General features: G+C 40.0%; 1 protein-coding gene across 6 annotated transcripts in view; it reads left to right on the top strand.

Annotated features, from left to right (window-relative positions):
* WAPL (WAPL cohesin release factor) overlaps positions 1-23,746 on the top strand; it is a 77,429-nt gene that overhangs the window by 29,177 nt on the left and 24,506 nt on the right. For 5 of the 6 annotated variants that reach the window (XM_075109740.1, XM_075109738.1, XM_075109741.1 and 2 more), the window contains 4 exons: positions 2,592-2,710; positions 16,712-16,807; positions 22,413-22,565; positions 22,811-22,947. In XM_075109740.1, the coding sequence (XP_074965841.1) occupies positions 2,592-2,710; positions 16,712-16,807; positions 22,413-22,565; positions 22,811-22,947 (505 nt within the window). The remainder of the gene's footprint in view (positions 1-2,591; positions 2,711-16,711; positions 16,808-22,412; positions 22,566-22,810; positions 22,948-23,746) is intronic. The other variant, XM_075109743.1, reaches the window with a different exon arrangement.

Raw genomic sequence — 23,746 nt, 5'->3', positions numbered from 1 at the left:
TATCCTGTTACTGTAGTGTAAGTATTGCAACCTAGCCTTTTGCTTTGTAAATCAGTTCTGATCTACAACTTAACCTTTGTCATGCGTTCATGTTCCTTTCAGTGATCAAGATGAGATTCCTGTAATCTTTTTGGATAATAAAATAGCTTTTGTATATCAGTATCTGTCACTCAGCTCACTTCTGGTGAGCAAACTTGTCCTAATTTTTTTTCCTTTGCATCTTAAAAAAGGAATCACCTTAATTGGGTAAATATTTTTAGCCAGTTAAGAGCACATCAAAGTTCTCAAAGGCAGAGTCCTGTTTGGATTTCAAAATCTTCTGCAGAATTGCCCTTGGGCACTAAAACAAAACTGGGTTGTTTTTCCCCAGGAAACTTACAGTGGTGTTGCCTTCTAGTTGGTCTTTGAACATCTTTCCAATTTTAGCTGAGGCAGGTAAATCATCTCAAAGATTATAGATACCTTGAAAATAGATAGAGGAGAAAAGGCCTTACACGCTCCCGTAGTGAGAAAAGGGTCAATATACTCATCTCTTCTGTGAGGGGGAAGAAAACATCCTCACAAGAGAGAGCCAGTGGAGAATAAGTTTCATTAGTGTCACTGCTTACCAAACTACTTGTGTTTTTGCCTGGCTCAGTTAATGTTAACAGAAGACTTTTCTCCCACACCCTATTTAGTTTAAATTTGAAAATTTGGTGAGATATGTATGCAGGGTGCTTGTAGGCCTAGAAGGCCTTAGAGCATTGCTCAAATAAAAGCATTTCAGATAATCTGATGAAACTAATCATAAGTGTTTGATATGCTAGCAACAGCAAAAAAAAAAAAAAAGGGCAATATTATCCTATTGTAAGTAGGAGTTGAAATATTTTAATCAAGAAGTTCCTTTGAATTTAAAAATTCAAAGTTCAAATGGCATAGTTCAGGATCACATCAGTGTAGAATTCAAACGAAGAACCTTAGATGATTTGAAAATTGTGGCTTAGTTGTTATAGAGTACTACTAATCATTATTAACCACGATACCAGCTCCAAGTTTTAGCACAAGGCCCAAATTACTGTGCTGATTTGGTAGGTGAAAACACATCTTGTGTTTCCAGAGTGACTTGCATGTTTGGAATTTCTGTAGTCAAGCGATGTATTTCTTAGCTTTTGATCTACCATAGGAGGGTCCAGTTCTGTTGGTTTGACTTTCTTTGGGTCTGGCTTCTACAAAAGTATTTCAGGATTTGTAAGGATGTGTATCAAAGCAATTTGAGTTGACTCCTTTAACTGGTAAGTTCCAGCAAAGGGCAGAGTCAGCTTTTATATGGATTTGGAAGTAGTTTTGCTTTATTTAGGTTATTGAGGATTGGTCTGTAATATTTTGCCTCTGTTAGACTAATTTTATCAAAGTGTCTTTTGAAGTCTCCTATTTTCAGAGGGATTGTTCGTGTTGTGTGCTTAAGCTCATGTGCTGACATGGTACATCTAAATTGAAAACAGGTGGGCTGGGATGTGAGGGCTGGTTCCAGTAGGTGCATTGCAGCGGGCATCCTGCCTGCCCTGGTGCTGCCAAGCCCGTTGTCATTTACTGCAATTTAAGAAACTTCTGAGTCTTATTTTATGAGTACTTAAGTCCCCCAGACTAGGCAAGTTTTGTGTCCTTGCAAGTGCCATTAGAAACTTGCTTGCCTGGTTTGCTTTTGCCTCCTTACCTAGGCGCGTGACCAGTCCTGTTCACAGGATGTGAGCGCACTTGGGATTGGCATAACCGATCCAACCTGCTTGTATTTATGCAGCGCAGTTTTCAAATAGCGGCAGCTTCTCTGGAATAGATCAGTCTTCTAAACTGTTTATCAGACGGAACATTGCTTCTCTGTGTCTGTCTTTATCCCTGTCTTGAAATTTATGGTAACTTCTGGTTTGTGCCAAGTGAAAGAACATAAGCTGGTCTCCAAGGCATGATGCTTCAAATACAACTCAAGATTAAAGGGAAAAAAAGGACAAGCATTTAATTAGATCAGTGAATTTCATATTTACAGTCCAAAACTGAGTACTAGAACTACTGGTAAGGCAAGTATTGAATACGTTGAAAAGGCATTTCAGTGGTTCCTTCTAGCTGACTTCTTTCTGAGCTGATGGCCGTATTTTTAAATACTGTTTATAGCAGAATAAGCAAGTATAAACAGGTTGCCTTCATGAGAAGTGAACTAGGATCAATTTCCCAGTTCTGTAATTGTAGTGGCAAGTATTCTTCTTCCATATCTCTTAATCTCACGCTTTTGAAGAACCCCATCTACTGTTGCTCAGAGTAGTAGCGTAAGCACATATAAGAGGTAACCTGGGACTCACAGGAGTATAAAATGGGACATAATAACTTGAAGCTTACACAATGGGCGGGAGGTGCTAGAATAATTGTGTTTGTGTACCTTGTAACGTATCTTCTATGTAATGAACAGTCTAGTCAGTAAACCTGAGCTCCATCCAGAAGTGTGTTTGGCTTTAAACCTGATTTCAGAAGCTATACATGTGGAAATATTAGATGCAAGAAATGCTCTAGCAGTTCAACAGCTTTTAATGTGGTTGTTTCATGTCTATATTTACCTTTTACAGATCTTCTGGAGTTTTCAGAGGATGCATCTGGTGTGCCTGAAGGCAATAAGAAATCCACAAATAAACAAGGTGATAAATCTAAGGAGAACACCAGGAAGATTTTTAGTGGGCCAAAGCGGGTGAGTAGTAATACTAGGGCCAAGATAAAATTCTTACTTTAATTAATTTTCCAGTATGGCTGTTTCTTCCTCTGTATGTAACAGGGCTTTTGCCCCAGTTTATATCTGCATTTGAGATAATTTGTTGGCTTTTAAGATTATATCTGGAAAAGTAAAACCTTCAAGTGCAAAAATTTTTTATCGATTACTGGGAATTTCGCTTTTCAGGTGCAAGTCTGGGGTTGCACAGTGGTAATGCATAACCTGGATACATTCCTTTCCAGGTGATTGTTAAAGAAAGCATCATTAAATGCTGTGTGGTTTTTTTTTATTTCTTCGCTCTCCCAAGAAATATCTATTGTATTATAGCATTGAATGTTTCTGAATGCTTTAAATTTGGCATTGATATAGTCTTTATAGGGACAAGTGCCTTTATAGCATGTGGAAAAGTGAGATTTTCCTTTAGTTGGAAAAGTAACCCCCAATCCCACCCCCATATACCCAAACTATGCAGTATTCAGTTTGAATTTGCCCTTTCATGCTGTGAACGGAGCTTATTCATTGTGTTGATGCTAGGTGTGGTTTGTCTTACCTGTTATTATAGGTTACTCAGTATTTTGAGGCTTTTAAAAATGTGCATACAGCAAAAATCATGTTTAGCTATTAGGTGGAAGTTTGCAATAGTGGGATCCATGTCATCGCCACTAAATGAAGTTTTTATGACTTGATTGTCCAGGATACCTGTCTCTAATGCTTAAGGCCTTTTCACATGCTTTTTGCATAACGCGTTCCCGTTGCCTGGTGAAGAGAGTAGCTGTCTGACCGGCACTGCAATCCACAACTGGTGTAGTGAGAGAGAGAGGGAAATGCACTTGTATTCCTTCTTTCCCTCTGAATCCCCCAAGTTCTGCAAGACCTGGCAGTTGCGTGTTAGAAACTCTTTTGTATAGGTTCAGAATGTGTTCAGCAATCCAGCAGGTGGAAGAATTTATTTATTGTTTTCCTTGTTTTTCCCAGAGAGTTCTGATAACTAAATCACATGCTAAAACTTCCCATAAAGGTAGCTAATTACTTGTGTTATGTGATAGTTTCACTTGAAGTAATTTTTAAACGGGTTTTTTTTGGTCTTCCAGAACCAGAAGATTTATTACCTCCTCAACTGTATTGATATATAATAATTTTCCATTTAGAAATGTGGATTTGTGGGTGGAGGAAGGAGGATAAATTTGCTTTATTTCTCAAAAAACCCAGGGAGTATTTTCATTTGGGAGGACATGTGACCGATACGTACTTGTCAGTTGTGTTGCCCTTTGGAAAGAAGTATTGCTGCTTGTTGCTGCGTGGCTTTGGACAGAACGGGGAGCTCTTAGCTGCTAACTCTTGCCTCTAGAGTTTGAAGTCAGGCTATCGATAAGTGAAGAGGGTCTTTTCAGAACTGAAATAGTATTTCTTGAAGATGACAGTTCCGCAGCTTCTGCTGATTAAATACTCATTTTTTTAAAATATCAGCTTCCTGTCACTGAACATTACAATAGACTGAGAAACAGAAGTACAGGGAACATAAGTTTAACTATACCTTTTTTGCCTAACTTTTTAGCAGCATAAAACAGCTGTGAGTGTTCTGGTAAATATGGGATATTTTTTTAATGTTCAAATATTTATATGCTTCAAATACTAGTCTATAATTGCATTTTATGTGTTTCTTGTTTAAGTTTTATACTTTAAATACTTGAGGGTTTGTATGAAAGCTGTTTTAACTAATTTTGAATGCATATATCATGAAACTATGTGGAAAAAAACTTACAGCAATATCATACTATATAAGAGAAAATTGTTTCAACTCTGGAAAATTCTCAGTTGGGAATAAACTTAACTCAAGCGGGAAAGGTGAGAATTAAACAGCCTTTTTGACCCTGTAGTGATATAATGGACCTAGAAGTAGAAATTGCTGTAATTGCAATTCAGATTTTAAACTTAATGTTCTCTAATCATACAGCTGTTACTTGGAGTTATTAAAAAAGCTTGTAAAGCATGTTCTGATGGTAATTAAAGATGCTATAATTATCTACCTAAACTATAGGTATAGACTCTTAATCTCAGTCGCATCTTAAAGGAATTTTTGTTCTGGGAATGAAGGAAATGAACTAGAAGTATTAACCTGACCATAACTAAATGATCTAAAAAACCCCCAAATCTCTGGAACTTCTTCACTGTGTCATCACCATTTTTTTTTCCTTGTAGAAACTAGCAGATATAGTATTTTCTGCTGGATGGTGGTGTTAGAGGGATGGCACTTTGCGTCACACTGAGCTGAAGACCAAACAGTTCTGTTATGCAGGAAGCAACAGGTGGTATTGTTAAACTTCAGTAGATCCAGAAAGCTGAAGTATTTTTTCCAGTTCATAGTCAGTAGGACTCTTGCCCATGTTTGTGCTTTTGAAACCTGGCCATTGTACTCTAACGTTAAAGTCCAGTTCTTGAAACTTTGAGCATATGTGTAATAAAAGACTACAGACATTATTGACTTAGTGAATAACAGTGTTTCTAAAAAACTGCTTTTAACGTAAGGAGGCTCACTGAAATCACTCACTGCTCATACACATAATGATGGGCATAAAAGTTGCAGTAGCATATACATTATGATAGGTATGTAAAGTCTCAACCAGAATTCTGCTTTTAAGTGAATTAAATCTCTCTATCCTGAGCCTGAGTTACAGGGGGAATATTATGTTCCGTAGCAACATAATTATGTACTTAGAGTACATAAATATTGGCATTACTTAACTTGCAAATTATGGGTGTGAAGCATACATGAGTACCATCTGCAAAAGTTTGTTTGCAGCTGTTTACAATTTTAATTCAACTGGTTCAGTAACTCGTGCTCTAGCATGTAACTTTGGGAACTCTGCGTGCCCACCTGCTGGTCCCCTTGAGCTTGGTTCCCCTTCTACAGATGAAACTAATCCTCAATTATCACTAGAAAAACCAGTGATGTATCAGAGAATGTTTTTGTTGCTATGGTCCAGATCTACTCAGACTAAAGGTTTGAAAATAGGGACCATAAAAAAACCTCTTTCCTAAGATTGCTTGCTCCTGCCCCTCTCACCACAGATTTGGGCTAGAGTCAGCAAATGTGGAGAATCAGTTTTTGTAGGAATGCTCTGGAGCAGTTCCCAGTGGTCTGATGCAAATTATGTATGTCTTGAAATAGGAACCTGGGAGGGGGGAAATCCAACTTAGAAATTTAAGATAGACTAGTTCTCTTTATCTCCAAACTTAATCTTTTGATTGATCAGTCCTAGAAGTTGATGGCAGTGCCTGGTATTTTGTGCCAGAGCTGTACTGTCAGGTCAGCATTTCTCTTGTCCAGCGTGTCATTAAGGACCACCAAATCCTCTGAGCTGCAAACTTTCTGGGATGGCCCTCTGCTCTTAAACTCTGAATGTATGATAGAATGACCTGCAAGTCCATGCTGATCCTAGTTCTGCCTGTGGCCACGGGAAGCCAACCTAGACAAGGTGAATGCTGATTACCTTTGAATGTTCCAAGGTAAGAATGTAAATAGAGTTGCAAATCATTATTGAAACCTATGGGAGCCTTTCAGCTTGAGGGGCCAGAGAGAGCGGGAGGACTATAATCCTTCTGGTAGTGCTCTTCAGTGCTGCTAAGATACATGGGAAGACTTAATGTGTCACATGAAGTGGGACAAAGGAGGTATGAAATAAAAACCGGACTGTCAAGTAGGCATCCCCAAAAGCAGTCTCTGTGTTGTCTTTTCTCAAAGTAGCACGAAATTTCAAGGTGCTGTATCGGGACTTTTTTTTCCTGTGCCTTAGAATATGTGAACTTTAGAAACAAGTCTTTTGGGTTCAATTTCTTAGATGTTGATTACTTTTTTTTTTGCACTAAGTGTATTTCATAAAGCTTCTGTGCTAGTGTGGGCAGAATGCAATTTAGCACCCATAAAAGACTGAAATTTTCTTGAAGAAGGTAAAGTGTACTTTTTGTGGTTGGTAATATGAGGAAGAAGGTACTCACCACATGGACAGTCTATGCTGGTACTTCATGGACTATTGTTCAAACTAAAAACTAACCTGAATGCTTAATGACTTCTGACTTCAGTTAAAATTTGTGTATTTCCCTTAACTCTACTCACTTTTGTTTGTAACATTAAATTCTCATTGCAAATCTAAACTAGCTCAAATATTTTTCTTATTCCCTTGTCTTGTGCCTGGAGAAGTTTAGAGAAACTCACTTGTTGAGGTCTTTTGAGGTCTTAGCTCTAGAAAACCTGTATGTTTTGTGACTCCGTGTACATTTCCCCACATGTACACAGTGAATGGGAAGAACATTACATCTGTGTGCTTTTTTCTTCCTCTTGTTGTGCACACATTGGGTTGCAGAGGAAGAGGTATGGAAAACCCTCTTTGCCACTAACTTGGTTATCATAGTGTTTCCGTTGGGCCACTCGCTCAAGCAGTGGACCGCAGAGTTTCCCATGCAAAGCATTTTCCTTGTTTTTAATGGGCATTGCTTGACAGCTATTCCACTAGTGTGGAACGTGTTTGTCAGGAAAAGCTGAGATCTTCTCATATTATGTGTTAAAAATTGCAAGCAAAAAAATCCAAACCCAACAAAACCCAGCCTACTGTATGGACTGGTTTTGCCTGAAAAAGACAAAAAAAAAAAAAAAATACTGAGAGAAGTCTTTGAAGCTGCCTTTGCTCCTTTTGTTCCACCTGCTCACTTCTGTTCCCTCACTCCTTCAGTTTCCCAGTGCTGTGTATTGAATTAAATTGAGGGACCTGTCTGTGTTTAAAAAATAACCCACTAAAAGAAAATATTTAACATAAATCTCAGCCTGGTTCACCGGGAGACAGTAAACAGTTGTATACACTCAGTTGGGGGAACCAAAGGGAGATATTAAGTCGTCTTAACCTGGTTAAGTCAACATTGCAACTGAGAAATGCTCACTAAACACGGGCGGTGTTAGCAGGATTACATGCATTACTTTGATCAAGTGACATTAATAGAGTTAGTCATGACAGTAGTGTTGAATATATGAATGAAATCATTGCTGAATTCAGACATGGCTTAGCCAACAGACTGCTTCTGAACTCTGTATCCAAGATAAAAACTTGATCCAGTCATAACCCTCTAACTATTATTTTTCATGTTTTATTCAAGTTCTACAAATGACTGCTGGTTTGTGCCCAACAAGGTACAGAACGCGTGCAAGATTTCAGAGTGCGTTTTCTTGGACCGATCAGTTGGAAGGACATGTTAAATCACTGCTGTGTGAAAAGCAGAGCACTAATTTCCAGTGATCAAGTGCTGAACCAGGGGAAAACCAAATATTTCTTCTGTGTGACTTGAATTTGATCTGCAGCTAGTCCATAGGTCGTTATTTAATTGCATCTTTCTTGTCCTGTAGGCAGGCTTTTTTTTTTTCCTAGGATTAGGTTGTTTTTGTTGAGTTGCCATACTCCTGTTAGAAATTTTACACTCTGAGAAACTGTCAGTCCTTGAAAATGAAGCTGAGGTGTGATCCTGTTGTTCCTAACAGGATTTGCTTAATACAAGTTTAAGGGTATAACCAGTGAGAACTTTTACAGGTTGATGTGAGCTTTTTCCACTGGTGCTTCATGCTGACTGGAAGAAGCTATAAATATCATCTTGAAACAAATGCTGTGTCTAAGTTTGCTTCAAGATGAAATACTTGTACCTGATATTTGAAAGTGTTTTGAAATTGAAGAAGTTCAATACCATGCATGGCTCTTGGTTTGACTGAGTAATCTCATGGCTAATATGACAATGACGTGTGCGTGGGAGGGGAGAGAAACTAGGCTGCGCTGTGATCTGTAGTTTTCCACTTAGCCCATATTATACTTTACAGTACATGTTTACCAAAGACATCCTGCAAATAACACCTCTGCTTGCCTGCAAATGAATCTGCATTTCCCCAAATTAAAACCTAAAAAAAATATTTAAAAATTTAATGTATGTGAAGATTATCTTAAGTGCACAACCTCAGGTGGTTTTGGTTAATTATTTTTCCATAGCTTATTTTAAGTAAGTATTCTTGGAAAAGCAGCAGCGGATGCGGAATTCTAAAGTTTCGCTCTGTCAGTCATAGCCCTTTCCATACGTTTAATGGTAGGATCAAAATAGACTGATCAGAACTCGTTTTAAAAAGAGCTGTTTGCCTTTATCTTGCATAACCTTTAGGAAAAGAGTATTCTGCTGGAAGCACTTTTTCAGTGCGATTAAACTACTGATACTGCACACATTGAGCTGCTATTTGCATCCTGATTTAGGATGTCCAAGTTGCTTTTTTTTTTTTACTAGGAAAGATTATTAGCTGATATTTGCAACTTTGAGGAGTTGAGCTGAATTTTGACCATCAAAATGTTCTGTGAAGTCTCTGGCTCGTATCAGTTTAGTGCTAAGCCAGCAGTCTGTTTCATCAGCAGTTTGACAAACAGTGGTGGTCGGATCTGACAACCTGTGACAGCATGTTGCTACTTCTGCAGTACATTCATTTACTGGTGGGTGCTTCTGGCAGATGGTCTGCCCAGTCCTGAACTGAAGTGTTTTTTTGTGGGTGTTTTGTCCAAAAACTATTTGTTGGAATGATGCACAAGAGATGAGCTGTTCTAAGTGATAACCAACTATAAACACTGAATGTATTTTAAGCAACTTCGATATTGATGGAATAAAAATTAATTTTAAAATGTAAAAGATGATAAAAGGTAAGAATAAATCTGCTTTTTAAGTAGTTGATTTGTTAAAAACTGAAACTTCATATTGATATGAGTATTTCATTTAACCTTTGCAAAACCAGATTCTTTGGTAAGTGTATTTATTTAATACTGGCTTCCTAGTGCTTACCATTTGGGGATTTTTTTTCTTCTATATTAACATAAATAGACCAAAAAAATTAAGAATTGGTTAAGTTAGCAAACAGGATATTATTCAGGACTGGCAGGTTTTTGGATTAGTCACCTAATTCGAAGAGTGAAGTGTAGCCACTGTAGTTTTACTGAATTGAGTTGGGGCATAACACCTTGAAGCCGTCTCGGAGTGAAAGCAAATGCCAAGAGTTGCTCTGTTAACATCAAGATAATTGTTTAATGCTGATCAAAATTTTCTTCCCACTCCTTCATATTAAACCGTGGTGAAGAAGGGTGTGTTCTGGTAGATGCCGAGCTGAGATCCTTCCACCTGGCAAAACTGCTTCCTCGCCTGTCCTCCACAGGCAACCGTTAGGCCGAACTGTGGCAGCAATGTTATTGGAAGTGGATTTCTTCTCCGGTGCAGTGTCAAGAAAGGTGTTGTCAGCTGAGACATAGCTTTGTTCTGAGAAAGGTAGGGATGCGAAGTGCAACGTGAAGGGGACAGGCGAAGTCCTTGTCTAGAGGCAAGAGGAACAAGTGAAAAATAAACATGGGACTCTTCCTCTCCTTGTGTGTACTCTGCGCTTTTCACGAAGCGGAGAAATCAAGTTGAATGGAAAACGTTTAATGTCACAGTGGAAACTGTGTTTTATACCTCGAGCTCCTACTGTATTAACTCTTAGGCGAGAAGCAAAGATACATTAAAACATTTTTGAAACCAGATTCTCTTTTGCATCTTCACATTCCCCCCATCACTTGTGTAGTTTCCAGTAATTAACTCAGTGTTTTAGTAATTAGGCAACACAGGATAACTGTGTAGGATAAATATTACATTGCACAAGGCCTCAGTCCTGTAGAAAGTTCTAAAACGGGAAAAACTCTCAAAGAGATTAAAATATACTAGTTTCATTTGCCAATGGAAGCTTAATATATATGCAGATGAATATGCAAAATTGTCTTCACAGCTCCCATGTACTCTGTGAGCGTGGTTGGTTCACTCAGCTCTGTCTGTGACTTTATGATTTTTGTGATGCAACACAGGCACATCCTGGGAGTGAAACGGTGCTGAGGGCCCAGCGTCCCCATTAGACAGGTCTACAAGTTTTTACTTTGAGTTAGCTTTACTCTGAACTGCTTTAGGGAATGCCCAGTAACGGCTGGCATGAGGTAGGGGCTCTCTGGTAGAGCACCTTCGAGTTCGGTTTCATCAGAAAGGGATCAGGTAAGTGTACGTGGAGACTCGGTGGTGCAAGCTACGCTGTCATAACTGAAGACCTATGGGAGATTTATCTGAAAAATGTTTTACTGACCCAAATGGAACAGCTTATGTGGGTGTGCACGCATGCGCGCCCCAGCCATATGACCTCTGGAATTTCATTGCTGTTGCGGATCTGTAAGGCTTTCCCATGAGTAGTTTGAAACCCTTTGAGTAGATCAGGATTTGCAGGAGTGGGTGTCTCTGTGTGTGTGTGTCTCTGCCTTTATGTAGCAGCAAAATGGGCAGGAATTCTGTCTAACAGTTCTTAGAAAGATGTATTTGTGCCACTACAGTTATTCCAGGCAGATGCAGGTTTTTCCTCTTCTCTTGACTGAAGTGATATTTTTCCAGTATTGTGGTGATATGTCCCTTTAATTAGATTTAATGTAGGTTTCAGGCCAAGTTAGTAACCATAATCATATGGCTCCTGCTCTGAGCTGACCAGTTCAGTGTAAGCGGCATACAGAGTGCCATTAGCTCTTTCTGTTAAAGAGTGAATCTCGTGTATCACATTGTCCTGTTTCTTCAAGTTAAATTTTTGTTTCACTTGGGTATTTGACCCATCATCTTGTTCTGCCCTGTAGGCCTCTTTTTGAGCTTTGAGGAAGAAAAAACATTTTGCAGTTCTTCGGAAATCTGATGCAAGAAAATCTTCAGTGACATTTTTTCCCCCTGCACATTGTGTTGTCTGCTGCTGACTTGTCTACAAGCCAACTTTGACTTACAACTTGCGGTTGTCTAGCTGTGTGCACGCACAATGTTTTTGTGTACTGCATTAAATGGTGTAGCAGCTCACGATTAAGTGGTCTGTGGCAGCCAGAGGTGATGTATTGGCACTCATCTGCTACTGTGATCCAAATAATGGAGATTCAGTTCACATTTTGAACACTGAATAAATGACTTTGTCCTGGTTTGCGCCTGTTTTTTAACTGCTGTTGGAAAGTGCTATCTTATCTGGAGTCCGAATTAACTTTTTTGTTATGTACGTATGGCTCAGCCTGTGCTGAATTGATATTCCATCTTCTAGTTTTGAAGTGTAATTTCTTTTTCTTTGCTCTTAATGGATGTTCACTCCTTTCCCTTTCCAAAAGAAACAGTCCATTATGAATAGCTCTGTGCTACGTAACACACTTGTCATCTTTCCCCGTTCAAAGTGAGACATGCGGGACAGAGTAGTACTCCTAATGGTTATGAATACCGAGTGGTAAATAACCATATGTTTTGGTTGGGGGGGGGTTTTGGGTTTTTTTTTTTTCCTTCGTATTTTTTTAACTTACCTGTAGTGTTGAAGAGCATCTGGCATACAGTTGTACTGAATGCCCTTCAGATATCCTGATAGATCCTTTATTTATGTCTGTTAAAAATGTTTTTGTGTTTTCTTTTGCCATTGTCTTCTACCTTGGAGAGCATTTTTGCCTGCAAATAGCTGCTGTCTTCCTTGCTTTGCTAGTATTTTCAGCATGACTCATGTCCCTGCCTCTTGTTTTCTGCTATTCTTATATCTATGAATGGCAGGCAGCGCTGCATCAGTGGGTGCAGAGTGCCAGCTCTTGAAAATTTAATCTTTGAGGCTTTCAGAGATGGGAGGTTAAGCAAGACCCTTAGTTTACACTTTGGAGATGATCTTAGAAAACTGACAGCCCTGTGCATTTTGTAAAATCCCTGGCATTAGTTCTGGTTGTGCATCTCAGTTCGTCCCCCAGAACCACAGGCAGAGTCCCACAGTACAGTATGCTTTGTACCTTCACTGGAATATTTGCAGTCTTCAGGCATCTATCTGTGTGTAAACAGCTGTCAGTTCTATACAGATGAAAAAAGGAGACTCTTCTGCTATTCAGCAGGAGCTCTTACAGCTGATTAATATTGCAGAACTTATTTGCCTTAAGAACAGAGAATTCAAAGGAGTGATGTATTTCCACTTGCATCTATTCTAAGTTAAGCTTGAGAGGAATAATTCTTAAAGAAAAGACTGCGTTATTTGAATAATTGCAAGGTTGTCTTCTCTTTAAGGGAAAGTAAGTCAGTTTCTTAAATTACTGCTGCTTAAATACCAGTGTTGCTTCTTCAGGGGAGCTTGTTACCATAAGCATTTGTGATGCCTAAAAAAAACCAAGCCCCAAAACAAAAAACCAAACAAGCAAAAACACACACACCCCACCCCCAACAACAACAAAAAAAAAACCACCAAAACCAAACCAACCAACCCATTTTGCTTTTGTGATCAAGCCCATCTGAAGTCTTTGTTCACTAGCATTCTTTGATACTTCTCCTGGCTTCAGTTCTGTCCCACAGTAATCTAAAGCAAGTCTACATGGTGCTCACTGATTGATCAGTACTGGCAGAGTTTCTTTGCAGTTGTTTTGGAAATTCATCTTCATCTTGTGTTGCAAAGGAAAATGTGAAGGGTGCTTTAAGAGAGAGATGCAAAGGAGGGGATATATTGGCCATGTCCATGTGAGTTGTAAGAGAGCCTCCAAAGTCTCTGTATGTGTTAGAACTGATTAGAATGTATTTCTCTGGGAAGCAGTGTTGGATTTCTGCAGGTGTGTTTGGTAGTTGAGCTGTATGCAATCAGTGTGAGCCAGGATACTGGACTGGGAGGGATGCTGCGGAGCAGTGTCTACTACCTAATGAAATATTGAGAAGGTGCGGAATCACAGCTGAAAGCACTTTGGTCTAAAAGTAGAAGATATTACAAGGAATAGTGGCTAAAACTAACCTTCGGTGTTTGAGGTTTTAAATAACTAGCATTTTCAGTTGCAGTTTAGGTTCTGTTACAAGAGGTCTACGAAGTGATGACGTCCTAATTTCTCAGAACAGGCATTTATGGGTGGCACGACTTGATTCCTTATGTAAAATGCGGCTTTCCTCTCTGTTGATGGTGCCTCAGCAAGCTGTAAAATGCCTTGTCACAAAACAGTTTGGGATGCCCTAGCTTTTGGTTTAGTAAGGGATTAAGGAAAATCACAGAAGGCAAGCCCATTTTTGACTGTTAAATAAAAAGGATCCCATCTTTGACTAGGGAAGCCTCTGAGCCCTGAGTATTTAGAAGGAGTTGTCTTTATCTGTTTGCCCCGTTGAACTCTTTCCTACGCATCAGCTGTTGCTCTCTGCTGAAGAAAACACACTAATGCTGTGTGGACCTCCTGATTATACCGGCACAGCTGTTTGTATGCTTTGTTCTTATTCCATATCGAAGCACTGAACTTGATCTGTCATCTGTGCTTCCTTGCTGTATGGATGCGTATGCAACAGAGGTGCTAAATTTTGAACAGCCAAGACTGCAGAAACTCCTGTCGCGTGGTTGGCAAGTGCCTGTCCCAGTTGCTGCCTCGCTGGTTAAGATGAGCTTGAATGCCAGCACGGCTCTGCTCCCCCTGTGCCTGACAAGGGCTGCGTTGGTTCGTCAGGAAGCGTAAGGCTTGAAGAAAACAGAACATGCAGGCGGGGCACAGGCAGAGGCTTTGTGTACCGAGGCAGCCAGTATGGCGCGCTCTTCCCTTGAACTTCATGAAAATGGGAGTCCTGCAGCAGCAGCAGAGCCTGCCTTGGTCTGTGGCCCCGTTGTTTCTGCATCAAGTTAAGAAAACGGCATAAATGTAGGATCCTGTTGTGTGGGTTGCGCCTCCCCGCAGGGTCTCTGCGCATGCGCGGCGGCGTGCGTGTCGGCATGCTCCAGCTGCGCGGCTGGGCGCGCGGAGCCCAGACCTGAACGGCTTCTGTGCAGCTTGTAGCTCCCAGACAGGAAATTCAGGAGCAGTAATATATTAGCATCCTTTAAGCAGGGATAGAGTGCTGTTTGAGACTATGACTGAGATTTGGGACTATTAATATAGAATATCCTGTATTAATAGGGCTTCTGGCAGCTGTAATGCGCTGCTGACAGAACTGTAGTAGTTAAGCTTCCCTGCAAGGTTAAGAAGAATTATGCATCAGCTGAAACTGATACTAAATATATGCTGCACTTGCATGCTGGTTACTTGATAGAGTGCGTTATTGCCTTGAAACGTCCCATATGCCAGGATATGACACCCAGAAACTTACACCCGCTCTTCCCAATCTTAAAGCATACCCACAGGTTTGTTGCCATTACAGACACTTGTGAAATGTTGCATCTTTCATGATTAAAAAGCCTCTTTGTAACTAAGTTGTCCTTAGTTTGTCATCACAAACCCTGAGTCACATCCAGGGTAAGAATTTGCTAACTGGAAATGTACAGGAGAAAAGAGACATAACCTTTCAACCGTTTTGTCAGCAGTTACCTTTTTTCAGATAAGGATCTGTATGACACAGTCTTCCTATTTGTGGGCAGGGATGTCCTCTCGTAACCATAGCAGCACAAAGTGAAAACTGGTTTCTCAGTTTTTGAGCTTGGTAAGATTGTCAGGAAATCAGGAAATTGGGCAGGTTAGTGCTTCTGTTACTTGGGAAGGTTAAAAATTGAAATAATCTAAAACCTTATTTTGGCATTGCTACATGTGGCTGTGGTGGCTACATGTGGCTGCTGAAGGACTTGGTGTATCCATCACCTGAGAAGGTATTGTTTAAAAGAGCTTCCTTGGAAAATAGATAAAACTGTTTGGATGATGGCTGTTGTATACTTGTTTACTTGTTGCTGAATGGTACATGAGCACTGCTTTAAAAAAATAATTTTAAAATCCAGCTAAGTTAAGTTTCTCATGACCACGTCAAAGCTCGCTGTAGGAGGGAAAGAGGCGTTTCTCTTGTCTGGAAATGAAAATGATTTAGTGCTTGACAGGTCTTTTTGGCTTTGAAAACTCATAGCTGAGATTTTCATTCTGCTAATATTCTTTGAAGGTTTGTTAGTCAGGGCTTTCTCGTAAAGAATAGAAGGATGCCGCACAGTAGAGTGTTAACAGTAATACAGAAACTCTGGACTAAAAAAAAAAAAAAAAAAAAAAAAATCTATTTCCTAGCTTTTGACCTGCCAAAACCTTGTTACTCTTCGTAGAATGGGATTCAACCCATAGCTGGTACTGCTAGGTTCACTACGTGTAGCCCCACTGTGGGCTGTACTTGAGCCAGGATCTGTTTTAAATAGTTGATACGTTATATTTTGATAGAAAATAATTTTTAATGCCCAATTTTTTTTCCACGTTTAAAATGCTCTGTAAGTGCATGTGAGGAGGTATGTAGTTGTACGGTTTACACAATATATGGCATGTTGCAAAACTGTGGCAATTGTAATGGTATATTAGTCTGGAATATTATGCAATTAGATTGGTAAACTCAGATGCTAGAAGTAGAATTCTGTCTTTTCCTCCTCTAAGAATTATATTGTATTTCCCCCAAATTCAAGGACAGTAAGTTTCAATGCATTTTGATTTGTCTTGACACATTTTTGAGCAGGAAGAAAAAAAGCCTTCTTAATTTATTAATATGGATTAAGGCATTTCATTTGAGAGCTTTCTATTCCTCCAAGCACTGAAGTCTATATCAGTTCTACATTTTGATTCTAAACTAGTCATATTTTCTACTGACATGGTGTTTGTGGACATGTTTTTTTTCCCCATAGCTGTCTGGTTTTGTTTATAGGAAGGTTGCAGACCTTTTGTCATTGAATAAATCTAAAAAGTAGGAAAACGGAGAAATTATTGAAATACATACACGTCATGTCTGTTGCTATTTGAATGGGTCTGTAGGTCTTTAAAACCATTGGATGCTTCAAAGTCTTTCAGGTTTTCTGATACATCTGATACTGAGAACTTGTGTTGCTGGGAATACAGAAGGGGGAAAAATTAAGCTTATTTTACTGGTTTGGTTACATTATTGCTACAGTAATTTTTGAAGTATATAGTGACTACTGGTAGATTTGCTTAAAAAGTAACTTTTACTTTTATTTTTTAGTCTCCCACAAAAGCTGTATATAATGCTAGACACTGGAACCAGCCAGAATCAGAGGCTTTGCCAGCACCGCCGGTTTTGAAAACTCCCAGTGTCCCAGTAAGTAGACTGTTTGTTTTTCCTCAAGTTTATTTAACCTTCTTTTAAGATTCATTGTTGGTTTGGTTTTTCTTTGAAACACAAGTTCTTGATATCTGGTAATGTCACAGTAATTCCAAATGAAGTCCACTTTGTGATGTGAGCCATTGGGTATTTGACAGGAAAGACATTTTTGGTGGAAATACTCTAGAACGGGATCTTCCATATCATTTCAATATACAGATACAAAAAAAACACCTTCAGTCAAGTTATGTTCCCTAATCTGCTGAAGTTAAGCTTTCTGACGATATACTCCATCTTCTGTGAGAACCCCTAAGATAAACTTGCTAATACTCATAGAAATCAGCAAGTTGCAGGTCAAAAAAACAAACAAAAACTAAGAAGGGATATCTCATTTTTCCTTATTTTTCCTTTCTAATGGAGTAAAATACTGTGATTTGCTGATTTGAGTCTTTAGACACTACAGAAGAAACAATGTTCTGTATGTAGCCAGAAATGCTAATACAAACATACCAGATACAAGCATGTCTGCATTAAGTAGACAAGAGGTGACAACAGTTCTTAAAGTCACTTGTTTTTTCAAAAATCAGTGATTGTTCTGAGGCTTACAGTAATTGTTTTTTAACTCTTTTGAGACCCTGAAAATCCAGGGTCTTGGGCTTATGTATGTGTAAAGGTTGTTACTGGTTATGCTAAGAGAGCATTGTGCATTGTTACTGAACTTCGTTTCATTTGGTGCCTTGCTTGCAGTACTTGCCTGAGAACAGAAAATCAGAAAGTAGAGATTTTTGCAGTGAGAAGTCTTCAGCTTTTGTTGTTGTCACCAGTTTTAGTTGGGGGTTTTTTGGTTGTTGTTTTGGGGTTTTCTTTAGTTCCACCTGTGTGTGTGTGTTGTAGCTCCGCTTTGATTTATAGCTAGTTTTGGTTGCACCGTCACAGTATTCTGAACAGCCTTCCCTTGACGTTAACTGTGCTGCCTGGAAAATGTGGATTTTAAAGTAACCATTACTACTAGTGTTTGAGGAGAGAGCAGGAATTTCAGTCCTGGGTTTCTCCTAAACCCCTTTTTGAATTTCAATTACATGCACTTGAACGGAAGTGTTTGTTGTTTACTGAATCTATATACTGATACTGATTTTTGTGAAGTACTCTGATAGCTAGCTTAAAGGCAGATTTTGTCTGAGTCTCCTCAGACAGACTTCGAATATACCCTCTTTGGGCTAGGAAAGTGTCTGGATCATTCATATTCAGACAAGCCATTTTGTCTTCTGTCAAACTTCCACTTTGTAACTGGAACCATCAAAATTTTAATTCATGAACGTGGCAGAGGTTTGGCTGAACAAACCAATTAGGGGAATTTGTATCTGCTCATGTATTTGTTTGTATGTGATCCCTTGTTCCTGTGGGGGACTTCAATTTACCAGATGTCTGCTGGAAATACAATACAGCAGAGAGGGAACAGTCCAGGAGGTTCCTGGTGTGTGTGGAAGATCACTTCCTGACACAGCTGCTGAGGGAGCCAACGAGGGAAGGCACCCGCTGGACCTGTTGTTTGCAAAGAGAGAAGGACTCGGGGGTGATGTGACGGTTGGAGGCCGTCTTGGGCACAGCAGTGGCCATGAAGTGACAGAGTTCTCTATTCTTGGAGAAGTAAGGAGGGCGGTCAGCAGAACTGTGACCTTGGACTTTCAGACGGCAGACTTTGGCCTGTTCAGGAGACGGATCGACAGAGTCCCCTGGGAGGCAGCCCTGAAGGGTGAAGGAGTCCAGGAAGGCTAGACGTTCTTCAAGGAGGAAGTCTTCAAGGCGCAAAAGCAGGCTGCCCCATGTGCCAAAAGACAAGCCGGCAGGGAAGATGACTGGCCTGGCTGAACAGAAAGCTTTGATTGGAACGGAGGAAAAGGAGAGTTTATGACCTTTGGGAGAAGGGGACGATAACTTAGGAGGACTAAAAAGGTGTAGCAAGGTTATGCAGGGAGAAAATTAGAAGGCCCAAGCCCAGCTAGAACTTAATCTGGCTACTGCCTTAAAAGGCAATAAAAAATGTTTCTATAAATACATTAGCAACAAAAGGAGGGCAAAGGACAATATCCAGCCTTTATTGGATCTGGGGGGAAACAGAGTGACAAAGGATGAGGAAAAGGCTGAGATACTTAATGCCTTCTTTGCCTCAGTCTTTAATAGTCAGACCAGTTGTTCTTTGGGTACCCAGCCCTGGGCTGGAAGACAGGGATGGGGAGCAGAATGAAGCTCCCGTGATTCAAGGGGAAATGGTTAGTGACCTGCTACTCTACCTAGACACAATGTCTAAGGGGCCCAATGAGATCCACCCAAGGGTACTGAGGGAACTGGCAGAAGTGCTCACTGAGCCACTTTCCATCATTTATCAGCACTCCTGGTTAACCAGGGAGGTCCCGATTGACTGGAGATCTGCAACTGTGACACCCATCTACAAGAACAGCTGGAAGGAGGATCTGGGGAACTACAGGCCTCTCAGTCTGGCCTTGGTGCTGGGGGAGGTTATGGAGCAGATCATCTTGAGTACCATCACACGGCACGTACAGGACGACCAGGGGATCAGGCCCAGCCAGCATGGCTTCATGAAAGGCAGGTCTTGCTTGACTAACCTGATCTCCTTATATGACAAGGTGAAACACTTAGTGGATGAGGGAAAGGCTGTGTATGTTATCTTAGACTTTACTAAAGCCTTTGACACAGTTTCCCACAGCATTTTCCTGGACAAACTGGCTGCTCACGGCTTGATGGGTGTATTCTTGGCTGGGTAAAAAACTGGCTGGATGGCCAAGCCCAGAGAGTTGTGGTGAGCAGACCTAAATCCAGCCAGTCACAAGCTGAGTTCCCCAGGGCTCAGTGTTGGGGCTGGTTCTCTTTAATATCTTTATCAATGGTCTGTGCACCCTCAGTAAGTTTGCAGATGACACCAAGTTGGGCAGGAGTGTTGATCTGCTCTGGGGTAGGAAGGCTCTGCAGAGGGATCTGGACAGGCTGGATCAATGGGCCGAGGCCAATTGTATGAGATTCAGCAAAGCTGAGTGTTGGGTCCCACACCTGGGCCACAACAACCCCATGCAACGCTGCAGGCTTGGGGAATAGTGGCTGGAAACTGCTGGGCAGAGGAGGACGGGGGTGTTGATCAACAGCTGGCTGAGCATGAGCCAGCAGTGTGCCCAGGTGGCCAAGAAAGCCAACAGCATCCTGGCTTGGGTCAGCAATAATGTGGCCAGCAGGAGCAGGGCAGGGATGGTGCCCCTGTGCTCGGCCCTGGTGAGGCCCCACCTCGAATGCTGGGCTCAGTTTTGGGCCCCTCAGGACAAGAGGGACATTGAGGTGCTGGAGCATGTCCAGAGAAGGGCGACGGAGCTGGTGAAGGGTCTGGAGCACAAGTCTTATGAGGAGAGGTTGAGGGAACTGGGGTTGTTTAGCCTGGAGAAGAGGAGGCTGAGGGGAAGCCTTATTGCTCTCGACAACTACCTGAAAGGAGGCTGTAGCGAGGTGGGTGTTGGTCTCTTCTCCCAAGTTACTAGCGATAGAATGAGAGGAAATGGTCTCAAGCTGCATCAGGGGAGGTTTAGATGGATATTAGGAGAAATAGTGGTCAGGCATTGGGACAGGCTGCTCAGAGAGGTAGTGGAGTCAATATCCCTGGAAGTACTTAAAAGACATGTAGATGTGGTGCTTAGGGCCCTGGTTTAGCGGTAGAATTGTCAGCGTTAGGTTTACTGTTGGTTTTGGTGGTCCATACTAAATGATTCTGTGCTCCTTGTGTTATGATACACATCTGAAATTACTTCAGTCACTTCTTTTAACCTTGATTTATGTATGTATGACTAAGAGTTAAGCATTATGAGATAAATGAGCCTTGATCCGAATGTTCAGTGGTAACCCTGCACAGATGATCCTGCCTCTTTAATTTCTGTAGAGTTTTGTTACCTGAAGATCTGGATAAATTTGCCTTAGATTTATGATGAGAAACCCATAGCATGCAAACTGCTTATGCCAAGTACTCTTTCTTATGGCCTCTCCAAACTCCCTTGGAATTTGCTTTGAAGGGGAAGCCATTAACCAAGGCTTGGATGAGATACTTCAGTGAATCTCCTGTGTTCACAGACTGATAAGACCAGAGTCTTCCAGTATGTGCTCTCTAAACCAGCTTTTCAGGGTGGTTTATTAGCATTTTGCCACTGGAGCCTAAGTGAGCCAATACTGAAGTGCTGCACAGCAATAGAGGCAGCATGTAAAGAATAGTGCCTTGGTATAGCAGGTTTTTTTTGGCTTATATTTTAATTTCGGCTGCCAATGTACAATGCACAAGAAGGCTTTCTCAAAATTTCCCATGGGGTGACTAACAGCTAATGCATCCTGTATGCCTGCGTATTAATTCTAATTTTTTCAGTCACACTTAGAAAAATGAGGATTTTTTTTTTTTTATTTAAGGAAACTGAGATTGATATTACTTAGAGATTGAGGGTGAGTGAATGACCACTGGCATTGGCACTTGCACACTTAGAATTTGGCATTTGGAGGTCTTTTTCCTGTATGCCTTGTTTTCTGCAGTTTGTCTTCACATCTGAATTTGTGCCAAAGAAGTAATCAGAAGATAAGCTAACAGTTAAGCTTATAGTAGTCTCAAATTAATACAGAGGAGTAGGTTGACAAGAAACCTGTAATACTTGCTTGAGATGGCTGGAAACTTATCACTGGTTATTCTAGACCTAACACCTAGTTCTCTGCTACCTGCTCTAAGTTCAGAATAGGTTTTTCTCTATGTTGTGCTATAATATGTTGTTCCTAAAATATTAACACCACAAATAAAATGAAGGCCAGTGCACGGAGAATACCATGAATTTAGAAGAGCATATTCTACCTGTTTGAGGCCTATACCATGCCTCTCTTCTTTCTCTATGTGGCATTTTTTTGTGCTACAAAATTTATATTATATAGTCTTATACCTACAGGCAAAATACAGGTCGGAGAGGTCGGTTTTCTGATAGCTACGCCCTGAGTACAGTAGCGCGGTAGCCTCTAGCAGTTAGAGATGAGAACAGGAGGCACAGGGTTTTTCAGTTGAGGCTATGCTGAGACAGTGATTGCTCAATGCTGTGCTCATGTCCGGACCAGTGTACTTAGTGATGGTTCAGTAAAGCAACCAACTTAATCAATCCCAGAAGCTCCAGTGTAAGGGGGTAAGATACTTGTAAGTATCAACAAATAATTGTTTTTAAACACTAAACTTGGTTGGTTTACTTACCCTAAAGCTTAAGGAACTAGCATAAAGGACTCTTTTTTTTTTTTTCCTTTTTTCTTTTTTTTAGTTTCAGAATTCTACTGGAGCTTTCCTGACTACTTAGAACTGATTTTTTTGTATTTAAAAATGCATATAATTTCTGACATCTTTTTTTTTATTTTTTTGTAAGAGTAGGTACATTGTCACGTAGCTTAGGTACATCTTGGTAGCGTAAGGCAAGGACTAAATAGTCCCAGAATGTGAGTTTGACAATTGAACACCTGTACTGTTTCCTGATGTATTCAGTGTATGTTTACATGCTCAAAACATCTGCCCATTTTAGCACTTTCTTATTAATAGGTAAGGCTATCTTCAAAGGAGGCAATTCATAAAGATGATGGAGTTTTTAAGGCTCCTGCACCACCTCCCAAAGTGATAAAAACTGTGACAATACCTACTCAGCCCTATCAAGAGATAGTAACTGCATTGAAATGTAGGAAAGAAGACAAAGAAGTAAGTATTCTTAACAAATTTTTAAGATAAAGAATTATTGGTAATCCTAAGTACTGAAGGAACAGTGTCAAAATGAAATTTGGCTTTCCTATTAAAGATAATATTTTTATATAAGTAGTTGAATGGCCTGCATTAACTTAATGTTTCCTTGCTCTCAAAACTGCTAAGATTGTAAGCTCTACTTGTTAGGGTTATAATTGGTCCCAAGAGCAACTTACCTAGGTCAAAATATTTGTCTCTTCCAGTTATACACTGTTGTTCAGCATGTAAAGCACTTCAATGATGTAGTGGAATTTGGTGAAAATCAAGAGTTCACAGATGATATTGAGTACTTGCTAAGTGGATTGAAGAGCAATCAGCCCCTAAACACACGTTGCCTTAGGTAAGATATCTTAATGTAAAACACTGAACTTACATTTAAAAGAAATATTAAATTAAATATTCATCAATTAAGTGATCATGCTTTAAAATGTTGTTTGGGTATTTACCTGGCACGTCTGCTGTAAAGAATAAAATTAGAAAATAATCATCAAGTTGGTGTATTTTAAATTATCAAAAGTAGCATAACTTGGAAAATGAAATAGAAAATTGTACAGTAAGAGACGTTCAACACAATTGTTTTCCTTGCTATAAATAAAAAAACCACATTTTTTGATAAGTTTTCTTTGTTTAGCACAATCTGATGTGCGATATCTGTTCTGTTTTTAATACAAAATTGAATTCTGAAATAAAATCCCGAAGATTGGAAAGTTTGGCTATAACCTAGAACTAATGTAATACTGAGATACCGTTCAACTCCAGCTCCCTGTTCTTTATCTTCTCTTGAAAAATAACATAGCTAGCATCCACTGGATGTATTGTGGCCCCAATATTAACTGGAACCTTCCCTAAGTTGACCTAAACTACTCCTTGCATTCTTAATATTCAAGTTACACGTCATTGTGAAGTTTGTATCAGAAATGTTAGTCTTGTTTTGAAGAAGTTTATGATTTAATATTGGTGTCCATTGCCTGGACATAAAAGTAATGAGGATGATGTTCTGTAACCATACAATAATATCTTTTTTTTTTTTTGTATACTTGTGAATTTTCCTCTCTGGTTAGCAAAACGAAAATGGTAGAGAAGGAAAAACTTGAATCCACAGAGACAGGTGATGAGGACCATTTTCTTGAGACTTGACT

This window comes from Phalacrocorax aristotelis, chromosome 14 (assembly GCF_949628215.1).
Source record: "Phalacrocorax aristotelis chromosome 14, bGulAri2.1, whole genome shotgun sequence".
Lineage (NCBI taxonomy): Eukaryota > Metazoa > Chordata > Aves > Suliformes > Phalacrocoracidae > Phalacrocorax > Phalacrocorax aristotelis.
Note: the sequence above shows the minus strand (reverse complement) of the source record. Positions and strands in the feature narration are given on the sequence as shown.